Source organism: Protopterus annectens, chromosome 7.part0 (genome assembly GCF_019279795.1).
Source record: "Protopterus annectens isolate FY-2018-M chromosome 7.part0, PAN1.0, whole genome shotgun sequence".
NCBI classification, from domain to species: Eukaryota; Metazoa; Chordata; order Ceratodontiformes; family Protopteridae; genus Protopterus; species Protopterus annectens.
In genome coordinates, this window is record NC_056739.1 from 1,582,259,817 (window position 1) to 1,582,287,245 (window position 27,429).

The following is a 27,429-nucleotide window of genomic DNA, read 5'->3' on the forward strand; positions in this document are numbered from 1 at the left end:
TCGGGTCCCGGGGAGAAACAAGGGGATCGGATCCAAGGAGGAGGAGACCGAGAAGACCTGGACGGAGAAGCCCTCTTGGTGGGCGGGGCCGATGAAGAGTCCTCGGCCCGCCGCTTAAGGTGCTTCGCCCTGCGCTTCTCTTTCCTGGACTCCCTATCCTCCGGAGCCGAAGCGGGAGGTTGAGTCCCGGTCGGTGGAAGGGAGGTAGGAGTGACCGCTACCGGGGGGGTAGCGGTCACCGAAGTACCGGAGGCCGAAGCAGAGTCTGGAGGTAAAAGGCCCGCCACAACCAGCTTCGACCTCCGATCCTGAAGTGCCCTGGGGTTGAACGTCGTGCAACCCGAAGAGAGGTGTTCAACCCCAAGGCACCTAACGCACCGAGTGTGGCCATCAGCTGGTGAAAGCTTGCGACCACACTCGGTGCATTTCGAAAAAATGGCTTTAGGGGCCTCCGACATTACTAAGTAAAGCACACTCACTAGGCCCTTAACACTCAAGTCACACACACACGCTACGACCAGCGGGGGAGGGAGGAATATTTTAAATTAAAATTTAAGCTGAGAAGCTAAAATAATAATAAGTTTAGCGTTAAGGGTAAACCTACCATGCACACACAATCACTCAGTCAGAAAAGAAAACTTTTTTCTCATAAAAACGACAAGAGCTCTGGAATCTAGCTGTTGCCTGAAGAGCGGCAAACTAGATCTGGGGTCAGTCAGGGTAGGCAGGGGATTATGGGTAAGGGGAGGAGCTAGGAGCTCGGATCTATGCTATGATAGAAGTTGCCGGCTCGGATCCGAGATCGGATCCGTATCCCAAAGGTTGCTGACAAATGAAGTCCCTACTTCAGATTGGGCATTCCTTCGTTGAAGGTTGTGCGTTAGGCCCGGCAAGCCAGTACGTAAAAATCTACTGCCAATCATTAGCAGACCGGAGTTCCGCTGTGACGACCCCTAACCGGGAAAAGCCGAAAGACAAAAACTGACATCGGTAAGGAGCAAGAAAAAGTTTCCCCAACGGGGTACTTAGCTTTAGTTTGAAGACTTCGGTTCTGAAACTCGAATACGAAAATTTCAGGAGTCAGCTGACCGGCACTTGCGAACTGCTTCTGCTTCAGGCACCGCGCGGCAAGAAAGACTGAATAAAATGGCGTTGGCTGCATGTTTTATACCCCTGACAACCTGACGTCATGGAAGAGGAGACAGCAACCGACGCCGGACCCAAGACTTTGTTATTCAGGCCGACTGAGGGCAACCTGCCAGCAGATTACCCAAATGTAATGGCTGCAACAGTGAAACACGAAGAACATCCTCCGGATAGTACCTGCCCCGAGCTGTCAAGTGCTGAAGCACTAAGGGGAAGAGACCAGTCTGAGAAAACGGGTCAGGAACCCCCAACCAAGGAATCCAGGGCGACTGCTCCGGCCCAGGATTCCGCCTGCACAGAGGGAGACCAAGCAGTAGTAGTCAGGGACTCTGACAGACGCCCCGGATCTGAGGGAGTCATGGATCTTAGGACCAGAGGACATTGGATCAGACAGGATTGAGGATCTAGGCGGATCCGAGGCACTAGGATCAGACAAGCCTCATCTTTGAGGAGGACGACGACCCCGGAAGTTGGGGGGCCTTCTGTTTGTGCTCTGAGGATCAGACTTGGCAGGTGACTATGCCAAGGGACCCCCCTGAGCCAATCCTTTCAAAAGGAGTTTTACTGCTCGACCAAAGCCTTGGAATTGAACACAGCACAAATGTTGCATTCAACCTCCAGGTGGTCGGTGGCCAAACAATCAAAGCACTCCTCTTGCAACTTGGACACAGACATCTTCCGACCACACAAGGAGCATCCTTTAGAAAAAAACAGGCTTGTCGTACATGTTGGAAGCAAACTAAGCCAAAGTAACATGCTAACACACGATAGCGAAGCAAGCTAAGGTTAGAGCCGGAAAAAACACAAGCACAAGCAGACTACACTATCACAGGCACTAAAACTACTCAAGCACAACTCTAATCTACAGCAAAGAAACTATACTATAAACAGAAATAAACGGCCACTACAAAAAGGTGCCAAAAACACTAACAGCAACAACAACAAGAATGCAAAAAGGGAGAGGAGGGACTAACTACAACTACGGAGACAGAAAAACTTATTTGTAACAAGAAACTAATACTAGAAAACCCAAAACAGAAGAATATTCTAAAAAATAACACTACTTATCCTTATCCCACAGAACTAGAGCACAAGAATCCACGTCCGATGCTGAGCACAGCAAATGAGATCTGAGGGGTTAGACGGCAGCAGGGGATCATGGGAGTGTGAAGAGCTCAAACCTAGAAGCTGTCTGTAAAGTTGCTGGCTTGGATCTGATGTCGGATCCAAAGCGCAAAGTGAGGAATAGTAACATGGATAACACCAGATCTGTTACTTCACAGTAGCATAATAAACAAGGCACAAAATTCATCAGCACTTCATTAAAAAAAAAAATCACTCACCCTGAAAATAGCAAACAGTTGTCTCCTTTAGTCTCAGGACTGACATGACAAAAAGGCCTGAAGTTACTGTGCCTCTTATTTTAGTAGCTTACACCTCTAAACATCTGTTAACTTAATTAATCTGCACATGCACCATGGCCATTGTCACACAATGCTCGAGGACTAGAGGTTCAAGTGCTGCTGCCTGCCATGCAAGCACTAACAGCAGAAAAAACACTAATAAGGAATATCGCCAGCTCCCTCTGAGAAATGAAAAACACATCGATCCAGTGCCCTCGGACATGGGAGAAAAAGGACAATCATCAATAAGCTTACCTGTCAGTTTTTCATGAAAAACCTAATTAATGCTGTCATGGTTAGTCAAGCTTAAGTAACAAGACAACTGGTGTTACTGAAGCACGTCTAGGAGAAAACCTCTGTACTTCTGTTAACCTTTATTGCTAATCTGTACTTGTCTATATGGCACTTGCAAAACCAGTCATGCTACACTGAAAACTCAAACACACACACATTTCTGTCCAAGTACAATAACAAAACAAAAAGCAAGCAGCTAAATTTGTGGAGATATACAAAGTTCAAAACATTACAGCTGGAAGTTAGCCTTCCAAGGCTAAGTTGAGTTAATAAAATTTGTAATCTAATTGCTTTGTTTCTAAGCTTCCTTAATCTAAACTTTTATTAAAACTGTTAAGTCTACTTAAGGTTCAATTTGAAGTTTAAGAAAAGCCCATTGGAAAGCACACATCCTGCTGATTTGAGAAACTACAAAGACAGAAGTATTCTACAGTACTAACAAGCATGCTCAACAACTAGCTCAGTACTAACCTCGAAATCAGAAGATGTGGATAGTTGGGGGTATCCAAGCTGTGTCCTCCTATAAGGATTTTCTGATTTTCCCATGTACTATTTAAAAACATATCATTAAGCTGAGGCTAAATCCTTGACAACATAAAACCACTAAGATAAGAAGCAAAACAAAATAACTTTGAAAACACATCTACACTAATTCAAAAAACAATGACCATGTGAAGTTAAGGTTTCAAATCGGTATAATAGCAGCTAAATTATAAATTTCTGGTGTATTTCCACAACATACAAAACCATTGTTTTATATAGTTTTGTCAAAAAAAAAATTGAAGAATTTAGCCAAACTTCTTAGAGTTGGTAATGACAAAAAACATGCACATCTTCAACAGAACCCACTAAAGTTAACTACCCTCATCAGATGCTCTCTTTAGAATACCATAACTGTAAAGCTTTATAGCCTCTACAATGTACAAATGCTTAAAGATAATGGAGGAAAAAAAATTCTGGTCTGGAAGGGCGCAAGCAGTACTTCATAACCCTTCCAGCAGCCAGACATTATGAACATAAAAATCACACCACCTGTCCAGGAAAAAGATACATCCTTAGAAGAAAAATATTTGCCACTGGCAACGAGACACTCACACTTTCACAGTCGCACTGCACCTGCTGCTCACAAATTCTTTTCAAACGTCTTCAACCAAACCTAAATATTTTAAACAGTAATAAGCAATAAGTGATACAGTCATAGATCTAAATATGCACTGGAAAAATTTAGCCACCAAAAAGATTAATGGCCTCACTCTACCTGTATCTCTACCATATAAATACGTGTAAATTCCCTCTGCTCAATCCTCTATCTGTGAAGACGGTCTTCCTATGGATCCAGGTTAAGATTGTGTGTTGAAGACGACCATCGTTTCCCACAGCTGAAAAGTGGGCATTTTAATGAAACCTTGTTTCAATGCCAATGCAGTACAGAAGGAAAGCTGACAGAGTACATGAACTAAAACAATTTGAGGATAGTACCTGAACACTCAGAGAATGGAAAATTCCAAAAAGGGCCTAAAATGACTAATCAAGAAAAATACAATATTTGCCTAGTAAGGAAGAGATCCTTAGAAAAGCTCAGATATATTCACACCTTACCAAATAATATAAAGAAGGGACTCTCCTGGTTGGGTCAACATGTGAGTTTATTCCCTCCATTCCAATTCTACATTTTTTCTATTACGTTTCCATGCTCTGGAACACATTTTCTCTTAATATGTCTGCATTGTTTACAAGAACATATAAAAAGGTACTTGATTAACTTCCTGAGAAGTCCAAAGCAGCCACTAAATAAATGATGGGGCTTGTCCAAGCACTTAGGAAGCTCGAGTGACCCTTACCAAGGAACAATTCCCTTTGTGGATAACTGCTATCTTGAAAATGTATCCGATGTATACAATGAGGACCCTCTTCAATAGGTCTATGACGGGATCAAATTCCAAGTGGTACAAGCCTTCCCCCCAAGTGATATGAACCAAAGGCCAGTCAAGTCTGCAAGTTCAAAGTACAAAAAGAGGCCTGATCCCTGGATGTTGAAGTGAAGAGATAAGCAAGTTCTTGTTTCTGTTCTGTAAAGACAATAAGGACATGGACAGCCTGGATACAATTTCACCACCATGTTCAGGAGAAAATACACATCCTAAGGAAGAATTCCTCATGAAAAAACAGTTATGGTTCTCTACAGCCAGACTCAATAGCCATCAAGAAACATTTTGAGAAAGACCATAAAGGTGCTAACAGTGGAACAGAACACAATATGGTCAAAAGCCTGTTAAAGTTTACATTCTCAAGAATGCAGACATGCAATGCTCTTGAAGGAACTGCTGAAGTACAGTTGTGTACACTTACCATAAATGCAGATGTTCGAGTGTATTCCCTGTTGCAGTCATCACATTTGGGTTATCTGCCTGCAGGTAGCCCTCAGCCGGCCTGAATACCAGCGTCTTGGGATTTCTGCACCGAATGCTGTCGCTTCTTCCATGACGTCAGGTCATCAGGGGTATAAAACATGCAGCTGACGCCATTTCATCAGTTTTTCTTGCCCCAGATATCAGGGTGCCTCCCTAATGGGATGCAATTAAAAATAAAAATACAATGATATACCTCCAACAAAAAAGCAAATACACCAAAAAGCTTTTAAGCATAGTAAAGGAAAGTAGAGGTATAGCCAAAAGAAGTTAGAGGGCTGGAGGGAGGGTAACCAGGACTGCAACAGTGAATACACTAACATCTACATTTATGGTAAGAGTACACAACTGTACTATGTTCTTCGTGTTTCACTGTTGCAGTCATTACATTTGGGTTGATTCCCAAAGCTAAGGAAGGGTGGAGATGGATTAAAAAGCATTAGGCCTGGCAATCAGGCCCTGTAACACTGCCAAGGCAAATCCAGCTCTGGATTTAGAAAAAATAGGCAAGTGGTAATGCTTGGTTAAAGTGTACCGAGCTCCAGGTTGCAGCTTACAGGATGTCCCTAGTAGGGACTCCTCTGAGAAATGCAGTAGAGGTAGATGTAGCCCTAGTGGAATGTGTTCTTATCCAGTGTGGGGTAGGTTTCCCATGGTGCTTGTAGCAGAAATGGATGCAGTGTGCTATCCATTTAGATATGGTTTGCTTTGAAATAGCCTTCTCCTTTGTGCCTGCAGCAAAGCTGACTAGCAGCTGGTCAGATTTTCTGAGAGGCTTAGTCCTGTCCAAGTAGAATCTGCCTGTGCACGTCTAGAGAATGCAGTATCCTTTTCCCCTTTATTTTGAGGATTAGGGAAAAAAGTAAGCAAATGAATGGACTGGTTTAAAGCCAGACTAGATACACCACCTTGGGCATAAAAGATGGGTCAGTCCTGAGGAAAACCCTGTCCTCATGGAAGATAATGAAGGGTTCCACTGCCATAAGGGCCTGCAGTTCAGACACTCTTCTTGCTGAAGTGATGGCTAGAAGTAAAGCTGTTTTCAATGAGAGGAATTTTAACTCTGCTGTAGCAGCTGATGCAAAGGGGGAAAATGTACATTTTTCCAATACAAAGTTAAGGTCCCAGGCTGGAGCATTTCTGTTAAGTAATCTAGTATATGAGGTAAACTGGGCACAGTTGTGACCATCCCTTGAGAGTGGCTCCAGGAACAATATCTTTTCCACTTTTCTAAATAGGATTTTCTGGTACTAGGCCTCCTTGCCTCAAGAATGACATCCAGCACCTGCTTACTGAGGGTTGCTAGAGGTGAGTTCAGGGGATTAGCCAGGCTGCAAGGTTCAGGGTCTGAAGCTGAGGGTGCAGAATTTGGCTCCCCTGCTGGGAAAGCAGGAAAGGGGTCTGAGGCAGGTGCCATGGTTGTAGCACTGTCAGACTTGCACAAGAGGATACCAGTGTCAGCGTGGCCAGTCTGATGCAATCAGGATTGTCCTTGGCTTGTCCTATTTGACCTTTAGTAGTACCTTCGAGAGGAGAGGCAGAGGGGGAAAGGCATAGACTGAGAGGCTTTCTCAGGAAAAGGACAGGGCATCCACCTGCCAAGCTTGGCTGTGGAGAGTTCTGGTGCAGTATTTGTTCAACTGATAGTTCAGAGGGGAAGCAAACAGGTCTACCTCTGGAGTCCTCCATCTGTTCCCCAAAACTAGGAGTACTTTTGGGTTCCAGTTTCCATTCGTGAGGGTCCATGAGATTTCTGCTTAAGTAGTCTACCAGTGAATTTAGTTTGCCGGGCAGGAAAGTACAGTTTTGTACCTACCATAAATGTAGATGTTTGAGTGCTAATACAGCTGCAGTCATAACAGATGGGTTCTCCTGCAGTCAGGCGGGTCCTCGGTCGGCCGAAATCCAAAGTCTAGGTCTGGCGTCGGTTGTCGTCGCTTCTTCCCTGACGTCAGTGCGACAGGGGTATAAAAGAACCAGCCGATGCCATTTTCTTCAGTCTTTCTTGCCGCGCGGTGCTCGAAGCAAAAGCAGTTCGCAAGTGCCAGTCGGCCAGCTCCTGAGATTACGAAAATTTTGAAACCGAAGTCTTCTTGAAAGCTAAGTACCCCGTTGGGGAAACTTTTCTTGCCTCAGACCGATGTCAGACAAAGTTAATAATTGTATTTCATGTGGGAAGCAAATACCGCATAAGGAGTTCCATTCCCTCTGTATACCTTGTTTAGGCCCGGACCACGACGTCTCGGTCTGTCGCTTTTGTGCTACATTCAACAAACGCACCATTAAGCGTCGGGCGGAGTTCGCCCAGCATTATTTTGGAAAAACATTTAACTATATTATGTCGTCGGATACTCCGACTCCAGTTCTGTCTAAAAAACGCAAAGATAAGGACCAAAACACGAGGTCCGCGGCTTCTACCGACACCACGCCAAAGCAGACTACACGTGGCCCGGTTCTCAGCGAGGTGCCTACGCAGCCCCTGACTACCGACGACACTTCATTGGCGGTGTCTCCTGTGCCCGAGGTCGCAGGCTCCTCGGCCCACATCCCGACTACAGATACCGAAGCCACTCTTGGCGTTGAACCTCAAAATGTGGACAGGTCTACCTCCACTCAAGGTGTCTTCAGACCTTCCACTTCTTTTTCCATCAAGGCTTTCACTAAGTCTAAAGCAGCCATGCATTCTAAGAGTACTGATGTCCTATTCTCATGTTGCAGTATTCCAATTGTTGGGTTTCCCTGTCGTGCTGCCCGAACATCTGGCCAGTATACAAAACCTTCAAGTCACTGCTAGGTATGTAGGACATCTGATGTTGGCCTAGGGAGTGTGGGCCATAAAAATGACATCAGCATGTATCTTTCCTAAGAAATTCTCTGCCACCAGTTGAACGTCAACGTTCCTGTCTAAGCTTCGGACCTTCACCAAAGATAAGTACTCTATTGGGGACTTTTTTTTTTTTTTTTTATTCCTTTGGTCACTGCATGCCTGTTAGGGTTACATGTCATCCAGGGAAGGTGCAAGTGCGGTCATCAGATCCTCCATCAGGATGCCTTCTGTCTAGGGCCTAAGCACGGCCATCTCTGTTGCGTGATCTCTTAGGCCCTCGTGTCCAAAACCCTGCATAGCCAGCTGCACACATTAAATATATACTTAGAAAGTCAGCGTTTAAAGCGCTTAGCCCCAGGAATGGAAGGACCGTCCAGTCAGACCTTGGAACTACCTAAAGAAAAGGCCAAGGTTTCCAGGCCCAAAGTTGTTACTGCTTCCCCTCCTCCATCTAATGTCCCCTCCTGTAGCCAATATTAGCTTGGAGGAATGCTTGGAGTCTGTTGATGCAGATGTTCTTCGTGTTTCACTGTTGCAGTCATCACATTTGGGTTATCTGCCTGAAGGTACCCCTCAGCCAGCCTGAATACCAGAATCTTTATATTTCTGCGTCGGATGCTGTCACTTCTTCCTTGACGTCAGGTCATCAGGGGTATAAAAAGTACAGTTTTGTACCTACCATAAATGTAGATGTTTTGCTGCAGTCCTGACTATTGGGTATAGTCCGGCGTCCCCAGTCGGCCGATATACCAGAGAAGGCTGCTGTCGTCGGGTCATGGTGACTGGACTGTGTCGCCATGGGTACTATACGCATGACCGACGCATTCCGCTCAGTCTTTTCTTGCCCCAGATGTCAGAAGACCCAAAAGACAAGTCCCAAAACCTGCACCAAAAACATGTACAATATATACAACAATATATACAAAAATATAAGCATGTAAACTCACCTACACAACCAAACATCTACATTTATGGTAGGTACAAAACTGTACTATGTTCTTCGCCTTCCATTGCTGCAGTCAAAGCAGAGGAAAGGGAGGCTGGCAAATTATAAGGAAGTAGGAGCTGATAACATGCCTTGCAAAACAGCAGTGGCAAAGCCAGCCCTAGACTTAGAGTAGATAGGAAGATGATAATGCTTAGAGAAAGTATGCACTGAACTCCAAGTAGCAGAAATGCTGTTGAAGTGGCAGTAGCCCTAGTGGAATGAGGCCTAATCCCAGCTGGAATCTCCTTGCCATGATGGGAATAACAAAATGCAATGCAAAAGCCAATCCATTTGTTTTGACACAGGCTTGCCCTGTGAACTTAAGGCAAAAGAAACAAACAACTGCTGAGACTGCCTAAAATCCTTAGTCCTGCTTAAATAATTTCTCAATTGCCTGTGTACATCTAAAGTGTGCAAAATCTTTTCCCCTTTATTTTGGGGATCTGCATAAAAAGTAGGCAAATGAATAGTTTGGTTTAAAGCCACACTAGAAACCACCTCCTATCCTTATGGAAAATCAAAAGGGCTCTACTGCCATAAGGGCCTGCAACTCAGACACCCTTCTTGCAGAAGTAATGGCCAACAGAAAAGCAGTCTTCCATGACAAGTATTTCAACTCAGCAGTAGCCGAGAGTAAGTTTTTCCAACACAAAATTGAGAACCCAAGCAGGAGTAGGAGCTCTACGGGGTCTTATATTCTTTGCCCTCTAAGAAACTGCTTGAACAAAGGATGAAAACAAAGGTGGATCACAATCATAATGAGCTGAAATTGCTGCAGCATGAATCTTAATGGAAGAGAAGGACAAACCTTTGTCCAATAACTCAGTAAGATATTGAAGAGCCACACTCAAATTAGGCTCAGAAATCTCCAAATTCTTTGCTGTACTCCAAAATAAAAATCTCTTCCATTTGTCTACACCTTCCTTGTACTAGGTCTTCTAGCTTCCATAATCACATTTAAAACTTGTTGAGGAAGTTGAGACCTGCTGTGCTTCAAGAGAGAATATGCCAGGCTGTTAGATGAAGAGAGTGAAGCTTGACATTGAGCAGATGACCATCCTTCTGAGATAACAAATGAGGAATCAGAGGTAAAGGCCATGGAGGCTTCCTTACCAGACTCCGAAGTAGTGGATACCAGTGTTGCCGAGGCCAATCTGGAGCTATCAAAATCATCCTTGGCCTGTCTTGTCTGACCTTTAATAATACCTTTGGAAGAAGAGGCAGAGGTGGAAAGGCATAGACATGAAGGTTTTTCCAACTGAAAGACAGAGCATCCACTTTCCAAGCTGTGTGATGAAACCCCTTTGTGCAATACCTTGGCAGCTGGTGGTTTAGTGGAGAAGCGAACAGATCTATGTCTGGAGTTCCCCATGACACTGTCAATTTCTGAAATACATGAAGATCCAGTTTGGGATCCATGATTTGTCTGCTTAACACATCTGCTAGGGAGTTCTGTGCTCCTGGCAGAAACCTTGCCTGAAGAGTTAGTTGCAGGCTTAACGCAGTCTCCCATAAAATCATTGCTTGCCTGCATAGAGGATAAGAATGTGTTGCTTGTTGATGTACCACATGACAGTTGTGTTGTCTGTTAGAATCAACACCTGCCCTGGAAGAAGTAACTCCTTGAAAGCCACCAATGCAAACTGGACTGCTAACATCTCCTTCATGTTGATATGTAGATGCTGTAGTCTGGCAGGCCACTTGTCTTGTATCCACTTTCCATTTAGATGAGCTGACATTCCTGAGCCCACCACAAGAATTCCTTTTGAAGGCAAGGTATTATTTGAATGACAGTGTCCAAATCCTGGCAGTGCTGTGTCCATACATTTTGAGATACCATTGCAGCTTCCTCATATGCAGTTTGGCATTGGGAAGCACCAGAATACAAGATGCCATGAACCCTAATGCTTGAAGGACTGTCCTTGCAGTCAGCACGGACTGATGAGATAGTTGATGGAAGTAAAGTGACAGACTCTTTTGTTTGTCCGGGGTTAAAAAGGCCATCTGGGCTGCTGTATTCAGTCTCACACCCAGAAAGCACATGTCTTGAGAGGGTACTAGACTGGACTTTATTTCGTTCACAGAATACCCTAGGCATCTTAGCACTGCTATGACATATTCCAGATGCTGTAGAAGGTCTTCCTTTGCTTGAGCCAGAATCAGGCAAGGATAGATTTGAATGCCTGCCAAAGGGCAATGCAGAGAACTGATAATGAAAATCTCCAGTTCAAACCGCAGATACTTTCTGCAACATAGGCACATGAAGGTAAGCTTCCTTGAGATCCAAAGTTACCATCCAGTGATCCTTGCCCAGCAGAGGTAACAGTTGTTGTAACGTCAACATCTTGAACTTGGGAATGTCCAGATAAGTGTTGAGGATAGATAAATCCAAAATAGGTCTCCACGTGTTCCCCTTCTTTGGTACTAGGAACAGTTCTGACACAGGGACTGGCTGAATGGCCCCTATCTGGAGTAACTGAGAAACTTGCTTGTGAGCCTCTTTTCTTTGTGAAGGAGGAACATCTGGCATGCCTTTGAAAGGGGGCATTGTGTGGAAATAAAATCTGTAACCGTGATGAATGATATCCAGCACCCATCTGTCTTGAGTGATTAAATCCCAATTTTCTTTGAAAAGAGACACTCTTCCTCCCGAATCCACTGGCAGCTGCCTGCCCTCACCAGAAGTCTGAGCAGGTGAACTCTCTGATCTAGGCCTAAATGAACCTTGAGCCCTGCCCTAGACTGGGAACCATAAGCAGGATATGTCCACCCCTTAGCAGGCCAATTTCTACTAAACTTGGAGGCTGCACCTGCAAAAATCTTTAACAGTCTGCATAGACTTAGCTTTGTCCTCCATTTTCTTTAAAACTGCTTCCACAGGCGGACCAAACAACACATCAGACTGTAAAGGAGCATCCAAAATCCTGGTCTTAACATGCGATCCTTCAACCAGGCATGTCTGCGAAGAACAGAACTAGTAGCAGCCACGAGGCCTGAACAGCATCAAAACCACACTGCAAAGAATGCTTACCCACTTGTTCAGACACATGAACCAAATCCAGCAATTCTTTACACTCAATACCTTCCGCCAAAGCATCCACCTTAGATTTCAATTGTGAAAGGAGATAATTCTGATATTTTAGCATGTGAAACTGACAATCATGGCTAGAGTGGAAGAAGTATACACTTTCTTACCCCACCTATCCAAAGCCCTTGCCTCTTTATCAGAGGGTACAGGATTTTTAACCACAGAAGCTTTAACACCTTTAGGCCCCTGAGAAACAGTTTCTGGGTCCTAGGACTCTTAAACAAATACTTATGAGCATACCTATCAGGCTTAACAGGAGCAGGAGGCAAGGAGTCAGGGTTCAGGAAGCCTCAGCAAAACATCCTCCACCACATTCAACACAGGAGGAATAGCTAAGGGCCTATGCTGGGGTAAAACAAGAATTCCTAAGCCTTTTCCTGGAATCAGAGTAATCCTGGCCTTCCCATTTAAAGTGCTCCCTCATGGGTGAAGAGTCTCTGAAAATGAAAAATCCTCAGGAGGAGAAGCTGTAGGAGTGGAATCATCCACATCAGAATCAGAATAAGTAGGAAACTCTTGTAAGTCTTCCACAGAAGACTCTGAAGCCTGTGAACACTGTTCAAAACTATCAAACTCCTGTTCCACCCTAGGCCTCTTATCAGGCGGGGCATAGAACCTCTAATTAGAGTAATCAAATCTTCTGCCATTTTAAGCATATGTTTCTTAGGCACAGAGAATGCTAGGAGAAGCCCCCACAGAAGCTGAACTTGGCCTACCTCTAAAAGAAGCTTTGGCAACAGAAGGAGAGGCCCTAACTACCTTGGGAAGAGAGGGAAGAACAGTTACCTCAGAAGCCCCTCAGCCTGGCCTACCTCCTGAGAGGGCACATCCTGTAACAATAAAGTATCTGCCTGAGACTCCATGGAGACTCCTGGCAAAACCTCTGGCTCCACTGAGCCTACTAAAGAACCGGACTGCCGGTTCCTCACCCCTAGGCTTCACTGTTTTGTCCTTGCACTCAAACACTAACCTAGCACAATCTAGCCTCCTCTTAATATTCAGGCCCTAAACAAGGTATACACAATGTATGATAATCCCTATGTATCTGCTTCCCACAAGAAATACAGTTATTCACTTTTTCTGACATCCGTTAAATACTGAGGCAAGAAAAACCAAAATGTTCCCCAACGGGTTACTGCCCAACTCTGTTTAGAAAATCTCAGAACGCCAACCTGCACTCGCAAAATTGCTTCTGCATCGGACCAAAGACTGAGGAAATGACGCCGGTCATGGTATTCGACTATACCCAATAGTCAGGACTGCAGCAATGGAAGACGAAGAACATCATGCAGCCGACGCCATTACATCAGTCATTCTTGCTGTGCGGTGCCCGAAGCAGAAGCAGTTCGCAAGTGCCGGTCGGCCGACTCCTGAAATTTTTGTTTTCGAGTTTCAGACCAGAAGTCTTCAAAAAAGCCAAGTACCCCGTTGGGGATCCTTTTTCTTGCTCTAACCGATGTCAGTAAAAGTTAACAATTTTCTTACCTGTGGAAAGCAAATATCTCATAGAGATTTTCATTCTTACTGCATCCCCTGTTTAGGCCCGGACTATGATGTCCCTCTGTCGGTTTTGTGCCTTGTTCAATGCACCAACTATTCGTTGTTGGGCTATTTTTGCAGCTAATTATTTTTGTACTCGTTCTGTGTACTCCGAAATGGCTTTGTCAAGCTATCCGACTATCCTTACGTTTTTTTCAGAAGATCAGTAAAGACAGAGACAGACTGCATAGGTCCAAAACTGCCGACATTGCTTCTGTTAAGCCAGTTGCCAGTCTGCCGGTACTCAGTGAGGCACTTTCGCAGCCCCTGATACCCGCTACTTCTGATTCGCAGGCCTCTACTGAGACCCATTCAGAGTCTGGTATGCTGCAAGATGCTGCGACTATGGAACCTGCAGAAGTCTCTACCTTGGATGGGTCCTGAGCTGCTGTGCAGGCACTGGCTTCTGAGGGTGCATTCAGGCGTACAGACATTCATATTAAACCGACACCATTGTTTTCAATGAATGCAGCTGTATGCATGATGAACATCTGAGCTTGTAGGTGCACTTCGTTGCTCAAGGCTGTGTTCCACAGAGCCATGGCTAGTCTGTAGAGTGGGTAAGAATGTGTTCCCCCCTGCTTGTTTATGTACCACATAACTGTGGTGTTGTCTGTCTTTACCAATAGTTGTCCTGGAAGAATATGGTCTTTGAAGACTGTCAGAGCATTCTGTACAGCTAACATTTTCTTTTTGATTGATATGCAGGTGCATCTGTTTTGGGTTCCATTTGCCCTGAATGCACTGCCCTACCATGTGAGCCCCCCATGCATAGTCTGATGCATCTGTTAGGGTTTGGGTGGCAGGGGGTAGAGTGAAAGAGTCCCTTGTTGTGGTTGCAGGCCTCTACTTACCAAAGGAACTCTGCCCTTAGACATGGAATGATAGGAATTATTGTTTCCAAGTCCTGAGAATGTTGACACCATAGTTAAGATACCATTGGAGTTTCCTCATATGCAGTCTTGTATATGGAATTGGTAGAATGCAAGAGGCCATGAACCCCACAGCTTGCAGTATTTTCCTTGCAAATAGCTGGGGTTTTGTGGCAAATAGTTTGAAGTAGGTTGTCAAATAAACTTGTTTCTCAGGAGTGAGGAATGCCATCTGGGAAGTTGTGTTCACGCTTGCTCCCAGGAATACAATCTGTTGGCAGGGTACTAGGTGAGATTTCTTTTCATTGATGGTGTACTCCAGTAAGGACAGAAGTTTCTTTATGAATGCCAAGTGTTTTAACAGCAAGTCCTGGCTTTCTGCCTATCAGACAATCATCCAAGTATGGGTAAATTTGAATATTTCTCTGCCTGCAAAATGCAATAGCTGGAGCTAGACACTTTGTGAACACCCTGGGCGCAGTAAATAAGCCAAAGGAAGTGCAGAGAACTAAAAGTGCATGGAGCCCGCCCTGAAATGTAGCTATTGTCTGCAGGATCCTCTTATTGAGATGTGCAGGTAAGCTTCCTTTAAGCCTAGCTTTCCCAGCCAGGCATCCTTGGCTAGCATATATTGAAGAGTTAGCATTTTGAATTTTGGAACCACCAGAAAGGTGTTGAAAATAGAGAGATCCAGGAGAGGACGCCAAGAGTTGTCTTTTCTGGGTACCATAAAAAGTCTTGAATAAAAACCTTGTCCCCTTTGTTCTGCTGGGACAGGTTGAATAGCCCTGATACTGAGAAGAGAGAGAACCTGCTGCTGGGCCTCAGCCCGTTGATTTGGGGGTAGGCCTGCCCAACCAATTGGGATTGGTAGCGTGTGGAAGTGGAATCTGTATCCTTGGGAAACTATTGTCCTGGGTAATGAGTTCCCAGTTTTTTGCATGCAGGGTGAGCTTTCCTCCTAAGGGAGCAGGTAGTAGAGCAGGGCTTGGAAGGTTTAAGGTTAAGTCATTGTGCCATTTTTCCGTAGGGGGGTGGCTTACTACTCCCTACTTTGGAAGTGGGAGCCCCCTACTGCTTCGATCTGTGCGTACTCTGAGACTGTAGCCTAGGTGTTCCTGGGTTTGGACTGAGAAGGTCTGGAAGGGACTGGAAAGGACCAGTTCTTTTAAGGACAATGCCTACTGAATCTGGGAGGCTGCACTTGTAGGAAAATCTTTAACAGTTTGCATAGATTTAGCTTTTTCCTCCATCCTTTTGAGGACGACTTCTGCTTTGTTGCCAAAAAGGCAGTCTTGGTTTAAGGGAGCATCCAGTAATTTAGCTTTAACATGATCTGGCAAGTTTTGTTCCTTAAGCCAGGCATGCCTTCTAAGTACAGACTCAGTGACAGCAGCCCTGCAAGATGATGCTAAAGCGTCAAAACCACATTGCAAAGTATGTTTACCAACTTATTCTGCAGAACGCATTAAATCTTGCAATTCTGTGTGTTCAGCACAGTCAGGAATCAACATCATTTTCTAAGTAGTCCCATAATATGCTGCTGATACTTTAACACATGAAACTGGCAATTTAAAGCCCTAATGGCCAAAGCAGCAGAAGTGTATACCTTCTTACCCCATCTGTCCAAGGCTCTAGAATTTCTATCAGAAGGGGTAGGATTTTTGGCAGCAGTAGGCTTAATGCCTTTTGGTCCTTGGGAAGTGGTCTCTGGATCCGCATAAGGATTCTTGAAGAGGAACTTGAGAGTCAGGTACTCTGTAGTACCTGTCAGATTTTCTGGGAGCTGGAGGTAAGAGAGTCTGGGGTAAGGCTAGATTCCAAAAAGGCATCATCTACAATGTCCAGAACAGGAGGGATAACTAAAGGCCTGTGGTGAGGTAGGAGTAAGAATTCCCTAAATCTCTTTTTGGACTCAAGAGTAATCCTGGCTTTCAAAGCGGAAATGCTCCCTAAGATTGTGCAAGGTTTCACCGAAAGAAAAATCTTCTGGAGGGGAAGCAGAGGGAATGGAATCCTCTGCATCAGAATCCTCATAAGTACATAAGGGCAAATCTTGGTAATCAGAAGGAGCAGAAATATCAGATTCTTGATCAGAAGAATCAGAAAGAAATTCAGTTCTAGGTCTCTTAGAGGGGGAAGGCTGGCTTCCCCTAATTAAGGTAATAAGGTCTTCGGCCATTCTAAACATTTGTTTTTTAGGCATATGGGCCTGAGCCTGCGGTTAGATCGTCGTTTTTCTAGGCTTGGGGCAAGTTTTTGGCCTGGATGAAAACAATGGTGTCGGTTTAATATGAATGTCTGTACGCCTGAATGCACCCACAGAAGCCGGTGCCTGCACAGCAGCTCAGGACCCATCCAAGGTAGACATATCCGCAGGTTCCATAGTCGCAGCATCTTGCAGCATACCTGACTCCGAATGGGTCTCAGTAGAGGCCTGCGAATCAGAAGTAGCGGGTATCAGGGGCTGCGAAAGTGCCTCACTGAGTACCGGCAGACTGGCAACTGGCTTAACGGAAGCGTTGTCGGCAGTTTTGGACCTATGCAGTCTGTCTCTGTCTTTAATGATCTTCTGAAAAAAACGTAAGGATAGTCAGATAGCTTGACGAAGCCATTTCGGAGTACACAGAACGAGTACAAAAATAATTAGCTGCAAAAATAGCCCAACAACGAATAGTTGGTGCATTGAACAAGGCACAAAACCGACAAAGAGGGACATCATAGTCTGGGCCTAAACAGGGGATGCAGTAAGAATGAAAATCTCTATGAGATATTTGCTTTCCACAGGTAAGAAAATTGTTGACTTTTACTGACATCGGTTAGAGCAAGAAAAAGGATCCCCAACGGGGTACTTGGCTTTTTTGAAGACTTCTGGTCTGAAACTCGAAAACAAAAATTTCAGGAGTCGGCCGACCGGCACTTGCGAACTGCTTCTGCTTCGGGCACCGCACAGCAAGAAAGACTGATGTAATGGCATCGGCTGCATGTTTTATACCCCTGATGACCTGACGTCAAGGAAGAAGTGACAGCATCCGACGCAGTAATATACAGATTCTGGTATTCAGGCTGGCTGAAGGGTACCTTCAGGCAGATAACCCAAATGTGATGACTGCAACAGTGAAACACGAAGAACATCTGCATCAACAGACTCCCAGCATTCCTCCAAGCTAATATTGGCTACAGGAGGGGACGTTAGATGGAGGAGGGGAAGCAGTAACAACTTTGGGCCTGGAAACCTTGGCCTTTTCTTTAGGTGGTTCCAAGGGCTGACTGGACGGTCCTTCCATTCCTGGGGCTAAGCGCTTTAAACGCTGACTTTCTAAGTATATATTTAATGTGTGCAGCTGGCTATGCAGGGTTTTGGACACGAGGGCCTAAGAGATCACGCAACAGAGATGGCCGTGCTTAGGCCCTAGACAGAAGGCATCCTGATGGAGGATCTGATGACCGCACTTGCACCTTCCCTGGATGACATGTAACCCTAACAGGCGTGCAGTGACCAAAGGAATTAAAAAAAAAAAAAAAGTCCCCAATAGAGTACTTATCTTTGGCGAAGGTCCGAAGCTTAGAAAGGAACGTTGACGTTCAACTGGTGGCAGAGAATTTCTTAGGAAAGATACATGCTGATGTCATTTTTATGGCCCACACTCCCTAGGCCAACATCAGATGTCCTACATACCTAGCAGTGACTTCAAGGTTTTGTATACTGGCCAGATGTTCGGGCAGCACGACAGGGAAACCCAACAATTGGAATACTGCAACATGAGAATAGGACATCAGTACTACTATCCAATGCTCCCCTTCCAAGTTTAAGCCAAGCCCTTGCTACACACATACTTAGTGCAATGGAAACTACAAATGGTAGCACTCTGCATATAAAGTGGCATTCTTCAGAGTAAACTGAAAGGCTCAAGATACTAATGAGCTAGAAGGTGTCTACCAATACCATCCAGCTGATCTGCAGCAACAGAGACAAGGTAACCTGCATGGTCCCCATATGGAACCAAACAAATTGGATATGCTACAAAAGTTAATGAGGTCTGGGATGGGATGGTAATGTACCATCAGTTTCAGAACCAGGACAAAGATGCCAAACTACAACAGAAGGAGGAAACTGATGTGGAAAGACTGGAAAAACTCCCTTACTAGCCTCAACAAAAAGTTGAGATTCCTCATCAAATCCTCTAAAGCTAGCTATGAAAACAGAACTGCAGCAGATAGTAAAGACAACCACAAGGCCTTCTATAGTTATGCACAGAATCTACATGGCAATACCCAGATTTGATCTTTGCTACTGCACAATGGTACCTCCTATACTGAGCCAACAGATATTGCCAATATACTGGCTGACAGACTCAGTGCCAACTTTACCCCTCTATCCCCCCTAAGGCACCAGTCGCAATACCAGTAGCTTGCCAGGCACCCAGCATTACTGCTGCACAGGTTAAACAGCACTGTCCAAGGCCAAGAATACAGCTTCTATGGGACCCTGGCTGTGTTCTACTTGAACTACAAAGTGAACTGGCACCTCACCTGTGTGCCCTGTTCAAGCACAACCTCACCCCAGGCTTTGTCCCTACTGAATGATGCACTGCTACAGTCATCCCTCTCCACAAAGTAGGAGAGACTACAGACCCTGGGAACTATCACCCCGTTAGCCCGAGTCTGATATGTAAAACTATAGAATGCATCATCATGGACCAAATAAACAAGGTTATAGGGAATCTCCAAACACTGGACCCCACACAGTTTGGTTTTGTGAAGGGTAGACCATACCTGCTCAACTTCTTTGAGTCAGTCACCAGAGCTGTGAATGCAGGCAAGGTGGTTCATACAGCCTACCTTGATCTGGCCAAGGCCTTTGATACCATTCCCCACTCCGGAATCATAGAAAAACTCACTAAGCTAGGCATCAACCCCTATATATCACTAGGTGGGCTGCAAATTGGCTCACAGGTAGAACCCACAGTGTGAAAGTAGCTGACTCCAAGTCAGACTGCCGACCAGTCTAGAGTGGAGTCCCACAGGGTTCGGTCCTGGGTCATCTTCTGTTTGGTATCTACTTCTCTGAAGTCCATGTCAACACGAACGGACTCTGGCTGACAAATTTTGCAGACGCTTGCAAGTTGGGAGCTATTATTAACTTCTCGAGTGATGCTGACATCCTACAGAAAGGCCTCACTGAGATCAACGACTCGTGTCAGAACCATGGCCTTAAGCTCAATGCCAAAAAAAGTGTAGTCATCCCCTTTGGGAAAAACCCAGTTCTCATGAATTACAAAATCGATTGTAGTCCACTGATCACAGAAGGCATTACAAGAGATCTGAGAACACAGGTTGACAGCAACCTCTCTTTTGACCTCTACATTGCCACTGTGGTCAGAAAGTCCTTCTGTGTGGCACATCTCATTACTAAGGGTTTTGCATTCAGGAAGAAAGAGGTCATCGTCTCCCACTACTCTTCCCTCATTAGGCCAGTCATTGTGTACAATGCCCCATTTGGCATGTACCTCTCAACACCTGTAACAACTGGAGAGGCAGCAAAAGTACCTCACAAAGAGGATCCTAGGCCTTAAACATTTGTCCTATGTGGACAGACTAAAAAAAACCTCCAAAACTATTCTCTGTCTCGTATCGCCGCTTGACTTACAAAGCCATGTCTGACCCAACTCCGTTAGAAATGCTGCATCTAAAGAAATCCAAATCCCTCCACACCACAAGTTCCAGAGACCTCAACCTCATTACCACAATCAACAGAACATGCTGGCGGGACAGGTTCATAACCCAGAGACTGCCCATGCTATGGAACAGACTTCCCATACATCTCAAGCAAAGCACCTCACTGGCCCTCTTCAACAGAAATCTTGAGTGGATGGGAAATAGAAAATTCACTCCAGGGATCATTCCAGTGGCTTTACTCAACAAAGGCACTGGGAACTAAAGTCGAGTGGTACGATGCCAGGGTAATCCTATGGGCCAGGCTTGTAAAGGCTCCAGGGCTATTAGCCTAGTACACACCTATGAACCTATGCCTCACTCAAAAGATAGACCCAGCCTCCAATTCCAGTAGTAGAGGTTGGGCATGTTCCAAAAGGTTAGCAGATGTACACTGGCCCTTTAGTACAGCACTTTATGGGATGACAACCTAAAAGCTTTAAAAAATGTCCATCCTTAACCATGTACAAAACTCACTGACCTCTGTTGATGGCTCTGCAAGCCTGGGTAAACTTAAGAGAATTTTCCAACTCTTACCACTTACTGTCCTACATTTCAGTCAGGACTGCAACTATGGGACCAGTGGAGTCATCATCTTGAATTAAGTCAGTCACACTGGAAGTGTGGCTGACAAGAACGTTTGATATTTGAGAATCTTCCTCACTCTACGAGGTGGTAACTTCTCCTCAGGGATTGGTTAGACCTAGTGGAAGAGGAGCAGGGAGTCTATGTATGTTCATAAAGATACTCAACAGTATTATGGCCTGCTGTGACTTTTCTCAGCAGAGCGGCACTCAGGATAGACTGTCTGAACTCTTCTTTCAAGATGATGATTATGCAACAGTGACAAATGTCTGACGGATATGACAATATCAAAATGTAATGACCCCAAAGAGGCAGTGAAAATGTGACGATAAAGATGACTGTGAAGCATATGAAGATTCAGTGAAAATGATGATGCATCATCTTTGTCAGTTATCTTCACTGCATAGGTTCATAAGTAGGTACTAGGCTATCGGCCCAAGGGCCTACACAAGCCTAGCCAACAAGGTTCCCTGGCTTACGCCATCCAAGAAAGTTATTTTCCTGTGCCACTGTCGAGCAGACACACAGAAGTGATCCCCGGGGTGTATTTCCTATTTCCCATCCACTCATCAAGATTTTTCTTGAAGAGTGCTAATAAAGAACTTTACTTGACATAGATGGGTAGCCTGTTCCAGAGTATGGGAAGTCTCTGGGATAGGAATCTATCCCTCCAGCATGTCCTGTTTATTGTGGTGACAAGGTTTAGGTCCCTAGAGCGTGTAGCTCTGAGTCCAGTAATCCTCTTTGTGGGGTACTTCTGTGGCCTTTCCAGCTGCTGCAGCTGTCTTGTGAGGTACATTCCAAAAGGGGCGTTGTACTCTATAGTGGGTCTAATGAGTGTCGAGTAGAGGGGAACGATGACCACTTTTTTCCTGGATGAGAACCCTTTTATGATGAGGTGTGCCACGTAGGACTTCCTGACTACTGTGGCGATGTGACTATCAAAGGAGAGACTACTGTCCACCTGGGTCCCAAGGTCTCATCACGCATTCGGTGTTAAGTAGATTGCTGCCTATGTGGTAGTTCATGGGTACAGCGTTTTTACCAAAGGGGATGATACTGCACTTTTTGGCATTGAGCTTGAGGCCATGGCTCTGACACCAGGCATCTGTCTCAGAGAGGCCCTTCTGTAAAATGTTCACATCATTTGGGGACTTGACTATGGCTCCTAGTTTGCAGTCATCTGCGAACTTCGTTAGCCAGAGGCCTTCTGTGTTAGCCTGTACTTCAGAGAAGTAGATACCAAACAGGAGCGGTCCCAGGACGGAACCCTGTGGTACTCCACTTGTCACTGGTTTGAGATCAGATTTGGAGTCTGCAACTTTTACAGTGTGGGTTCTGTCAGTGAGCCAGTTGGCAACCCATCTTGTGACTTAGGGATTTATGCCTAGTTTATTGAGTTTAGCTATAACTTCAGAATGGGGGATGGTGTCGAAAGCCTTGCCGAGGTCAAGATAGGCTGTGTGAACCACCTTACCCTCATCTACGGGCTTTGGTGACTGCCTCAAAGAAATCGATCAGGTTCAGGAGGCATGATCTGCCTTTCACAAACCCGAACTGGGTGAGATCCAGAGTTTGGTGGTTACCAGTGTCTTTGTTTATGAGTTCCATGATGATACGTTCCATGGATTTGCAGACCAGGCTCATCAGGCTAATAGGTCTATAGTTCCCGGGATCAGTGGTGGCTCCCCCTTTGTGGAGTGGGATAACTGTTGCTGTGCGCCATTCAGTGGGCACAAAGCCTGATGCGAGGCCATTATTGAACATGGTGCTTAAGTGGGCAGCCAGTTCATTCTGAAGTTCGTGTAAAATGCAGCCTGGGATGTTGTCCGGTCCAATGGATGCTGTGTTTTTGGCTTTAGAGAGTGCAGCTTTCACCTGCATAGTTGTGATTACAGGGACTCTGCATTCTTCCTGTATAGATATGGGCCCTTTAGGGGGTGGGGGGGGGTAAAGTTAGCACTGAACCCATCTGCCAGGATGTTGGCAATATCAGTTGGTTCTGTAATTTTCGTGCCTTTGTGCTGTAACTCAGAGCAGATCTGGGTGTTGCCATTGAGATTCTTGACATAGGTATAGAATGCTTTGTGGTTGTCCTTGGAATTAGTGGCGATTTTATTTTCATAGCTAGCTATGGAGGATCTTATAAGGGATCTCAGCTTCTTACTGAGGCTGACCAGGGAGCTCCTCCACTCATGGGAATTTACTCTCTTTTGCAACAGTTTCTTCCTTCTGTTGTACAGTTTGTTTATGACAGGAGACCACCAGATTGGCTTCCTTTTTTTGGAGGATAGCGTCTTGGTTCTGTTTGGGATAGCACGATCCATGCACTCATGCAAGTGCTTATAGAGTGCATTTGTGTAGGATTCAGCAGTTGTAACTGTATTGTCCATCTGCATGGGTGTCATGAAGTTCACTACTTCTGTCTCAAGAAGCATGAAGTTGGCTTTGGAGAAATTTTTTACTGTGGTTTCCTTAATGGATCACAGTATAGTCATCATATCTTCATCTCCAGTGTCATCTTCACTGCATTACCGGTCACCTTCATTATATACATTTGTCATCTTCATCTGCACTTACTTAAAATGGCACTAATTTCTTGGATCTCGTGGATATCACAAATATATTAGCAAACAAATTTAGTGTAAATGTCAGCCAAGACTGCTATACAAAACCAACATATCCCCAAGGATCTCTACCCCCCCAATCATTACTAAAGAAGCCTGCTAAAGGAACTTTCCAAAATAAAACAAACATCTATGGGACACTATAAGATATGCAACTGCCTTCGGAACAACACTTAACATGTGCTGGTGGAAACGCTCCTACAACTATTCAGCTTAAGCTAAGCCACCAGCTCTGTCCCAGAAGTATGGCACACAGCAGTTTTAATGCTAATTCACAAGGGGAACCCCACTACAATTGCTAGAATTTACAGACCCATTAGCCAGATAAGCCTCATCAGCAGAGCCATACAATAGGTCATAATTAGAAGTTATATACTTCCCATAACTGGGCATCTGTTTTGTCCATTTTCACTGTTCCTCATAAATGGTTCTCTGATGCAATTCTCTGATCCAACTCGACTGCATCTACAAGACTATAGATCCGAATCGCAAGCTCCTCTCTCTACCCAAAATGCCATATTCCATCCCCAACACCTCAGATCGAGTGTACTGCTTTACCCCTACTGTGTTATAGAGAAAGAACAGACACAATAAAGACAGAGTCTCAAACCAAGGAACATGACGGCTCCCATATCATCCAATGATCTTTCTAGGAGTGACAGGGCCGGGGGATGGCTGGGAGAGAAGGTGAGGAAGAATGAAAATGGACAACACAGATGCCAAGTAATGGTAAGTACATAACTTCTAAATCTGATGTTGCCCTTTTCATTTTTCCTCATGAATGAGTCAAGAGTCCTCAGCTACGTAAACTCTCGGGAGGCCCTCAAGGAAGGACATGCAGGAGCACTGTTGAACCAAAGGAAACTCTGCTTCTGGAAACAATGTCTAACTTGTAATCCATAAGAAAGGTATGAGTTTTGGACCAAGTGGCTACAGTGCAGATGTCATCAATGAAGGCTCTTGAGAAAAATGCATATGAAGTAGCTAGCCATAGATCTAGTGGAGTGAGCTCTAGGAGGATGAGGTAACTCCAAACAGTCATCAGGCACTTTACAAATCCGATCAGGTTTTTTAGGAGCAGGGTGTGGTGAGTCAGGGGCCCGAGATGCAGAAGAAAAGGCAACCAAATAAAGCAGTCAAAAAGTACAGTTGTGCGCCTACCATAAATGGAGATGTTAGAGTGTATTCACTGTTGCGGTCATTACTCCTGGGTTATCCTGCTGGCAGGCTACCCGCAAGTCAGCCTGAATTCTGAAGTCTTGGTCCAGCGTCGGTTGCGGTCTCTTCTTCCCTGACGTCAGTGCGCCAGGGGTATAAAAGATGCAGCATATGACATTTTCTTCAGTTTTTCTTGCCCCAGATGTCAGGTGCCCCCAAAAGGGTAGGCTAAATAAATTATGCCAATAAACATGCATGCGCTAAAGTAAAAATTTCCTTCATCTACAAGCAAATACACCACATAGGTTGTACAGAATAGAGAAGTACAGATAAGACCCAGCCAAAGAAAGGGGGATGGTGGGAGGGTAACCTGGACTGCAACAGTGAATACACTCGAACATCTACATTTATGGTAGGTACACAACTGTACTATGTTCATTGTGTTTCACTGTTGCAGTCACTACTCTTGGGTTGAATCCCAAAGCTGAGGATGGGTGGCTGGGCTAAATGGGATTAGGAGAGGCTATGAGGCCTTGCAGAACTGCAGTGGCAAAGCCTGCTCTGCATTTAGAGTACAGAGGTAAGTGGTAGTGCTTTGTAAAAGTGTGCACTGAACTCCAAGTTGCAGCCTTTAAGATGTCTTTGGTTGGTACTCCTCTGAGGAAGGCTGCTGAAGTGGCTGCTGCTCTGGTTGAATGTGGCCTAATGCCCTTAGGCACTGATTTGCCATGCTGTGAGTAGCAGAAACAAATGCAATGGCCTATCCATTTTGAAATAGTCTGTTTTGAGATAGCCTTTTCTTGCGATCCTGCAGCATATGCCACTAAAAGTTGCTCAGTCTTTCTGAAAGCTTTAGTTCTGTCCAAGTAGAAGCGTAGCTGTCTGTGTATGTCCAAAGAATGCAGAAGTCTCTCACCCTTGTTCTGTGGGTTTGGATAAAAGGTAGGCAAGTGAATGGTTTGGTTAAGGGCCACATTGGATACCACTTTAGGCATAAATGTCGGGTTCATCCTCAGAGAAACCCTGTCTGGATGGAAAATGATAAAAGGTTCCACAGCCATGAGTGCCTGTAACTCCGAGACTCGTCTTGCAGAGGTTATTACTAGGAGGAGAGCTGTTTTCCAAGATAAAAATTTTATATCAGCTGTTGAGGCTGGCTCAAAAGGAGGCAGTGTGAGTTTTTCCAAGACATAACTGAGGTCCCATGCAGGTATTGGTGCTCTCCTTGGAGGTCTTATGTTTTTGGCCCCCCTGAAGTACTGCTTTATTAAAGGATGAGAAAAGATAGGTGGTTCCGTATTGTAATGGGCTGAAATGGCTGAGGCATGAATCTTAATTGATGAAAAGGATAGGCCTTTGTCCAGCATCTCAGTTAAGTATTGTAAAATCTGAGGAATATTTGGTACAAACGTGTCAATTCCTTGTGCGTGGTTCCAAGCACAGAATCTCTTCCATTTTTCTGCATAAGATTTTCTGGTACTGGGCCTCCTGGCCTCCAAAATAACATCCATCACAGCTTTGGAGAGAGGAGTGTTCTGAATGGCTACATTATCCGCCATGCTGCCAGATTTAAGGTCCTGAGTTGGCTGTGCAGGATCTGATTGTTTTGTTGGGTCAGTAAGTGAGAAATTTGAGGCAATATCCAGGCTGGACCTTGAGACAAGTTCTTTAGGATTGGATACCAGTGCTGGCGTGGCCAGTCTGGGGCAATCAGTATCATTTTTGGCTTCTCTTGTCTGACCTTTAGGAGTACCTTGGGGGAGGAGAGGCAGTGGGGGAAAGGCATAAACCGTTAGGTTTTTCCAGCTGAAGGATAAGGCATCCACTTTCCATGCTTGCTTGTGGTAAGTCCTTGTGCAGAATCTCTGTAGTTGGCAGTTGTGAGGGGAGGCAAATAGATCTATGTCTGGGCATCCCCATTTCCTTGTTTTAATGCTGAAGACTTGTGGATCCAGTTTTCACTTGGGGGATCCATGAAGTTTCTGCTTAGTTCGTCTGACAGAGTATTTATTTTTCCTGGCAGGAATTGTGCTTGCAGGTGAACTTGATAAGTCAATGCTGTGTCCCACAAAGTTATGGCTTGTCTGCAGAGGGGGTAGGAATGTGTGCCTCCCTGCTTATGTACCACATGACTGTAGTATTGTCCGTTTTCATCAGTAGTTGTCCTGGATGAAGTAGATCCTTGAAAGCTGTCCGGGCATTCTGAACAACTGGCATCTCTTTTTGATTGATATGAAGATGCATCTGGCTTGCGGGCCATGTGCCCTGAATACATTTTCCTGCCATGTGGTCCCCCCCCCAGGCATAATCTCATGCATCCTTTGTTAGTGTCTGCCTGGCTGTGGGTAAGGTGAATGGCTGTCCCTTGTTGTGGTGACAGGCCTGTGCCCACCATCGAAATTCCTGTTGCAGGCAGGGAATGAGGGTAATTAATGTTTCCAGGCTGTGGCAATGTTGAGTCCAAACACTTTTTAGATACCATTGTAGTTTCCTCATATGCAGTCTGGCACATGGAATTAGCAGAATGCAGGATGCCATGAAGCCCAAAGCCTGTAGAATTTTTCTTGCAGATAACTGGGTCTTTGTTGCCAACATTTTGAAGTAAGAAGTCAGTTGCCTTTGTCTGGCGTGAGATAAGCCATCTGGGCAGTTTTATTTAAGCTTGCACCCAGGAATATTATCTCTTGAGAGGGCACTAGTTTTGATTTCTTTTGTTTACTGTGTACCCTAGGCAAATTAGTAATCTTTTTACAAACGCCAGATGCTTTAGTAGAATGTC

General features: G+C 45.0%; 1 protein-coding gene across 2 annotated transcripts in view; it reads right to left on the minus strand.

Moving 5' to 3' along the window:
• Window positions 1–27,429, minus strand: part of FAM120A (family with sequence similarity 120A) — a 3,065,969-nt gene that overhangs the window by 2,428,084 nt on the left and 610,456 nt on the right. The window contains exon 4 of one of the 2 annotated variants that reach the window (XM_044078129.1): window positions 3,315–3,392. The exons of the other annotated variant lie outside the window; for it this stretch is intronic. Within the exon in view, the coding sequence (XP_043934064.1) occupies window positions 3,315–3,392 (78 nt within the window). The remainder of the gene's footprint in view (window positions 1–3,314; window positions 3,393–27,429) is intronic. 2 annotated transcript variants of the gene reach the window in all.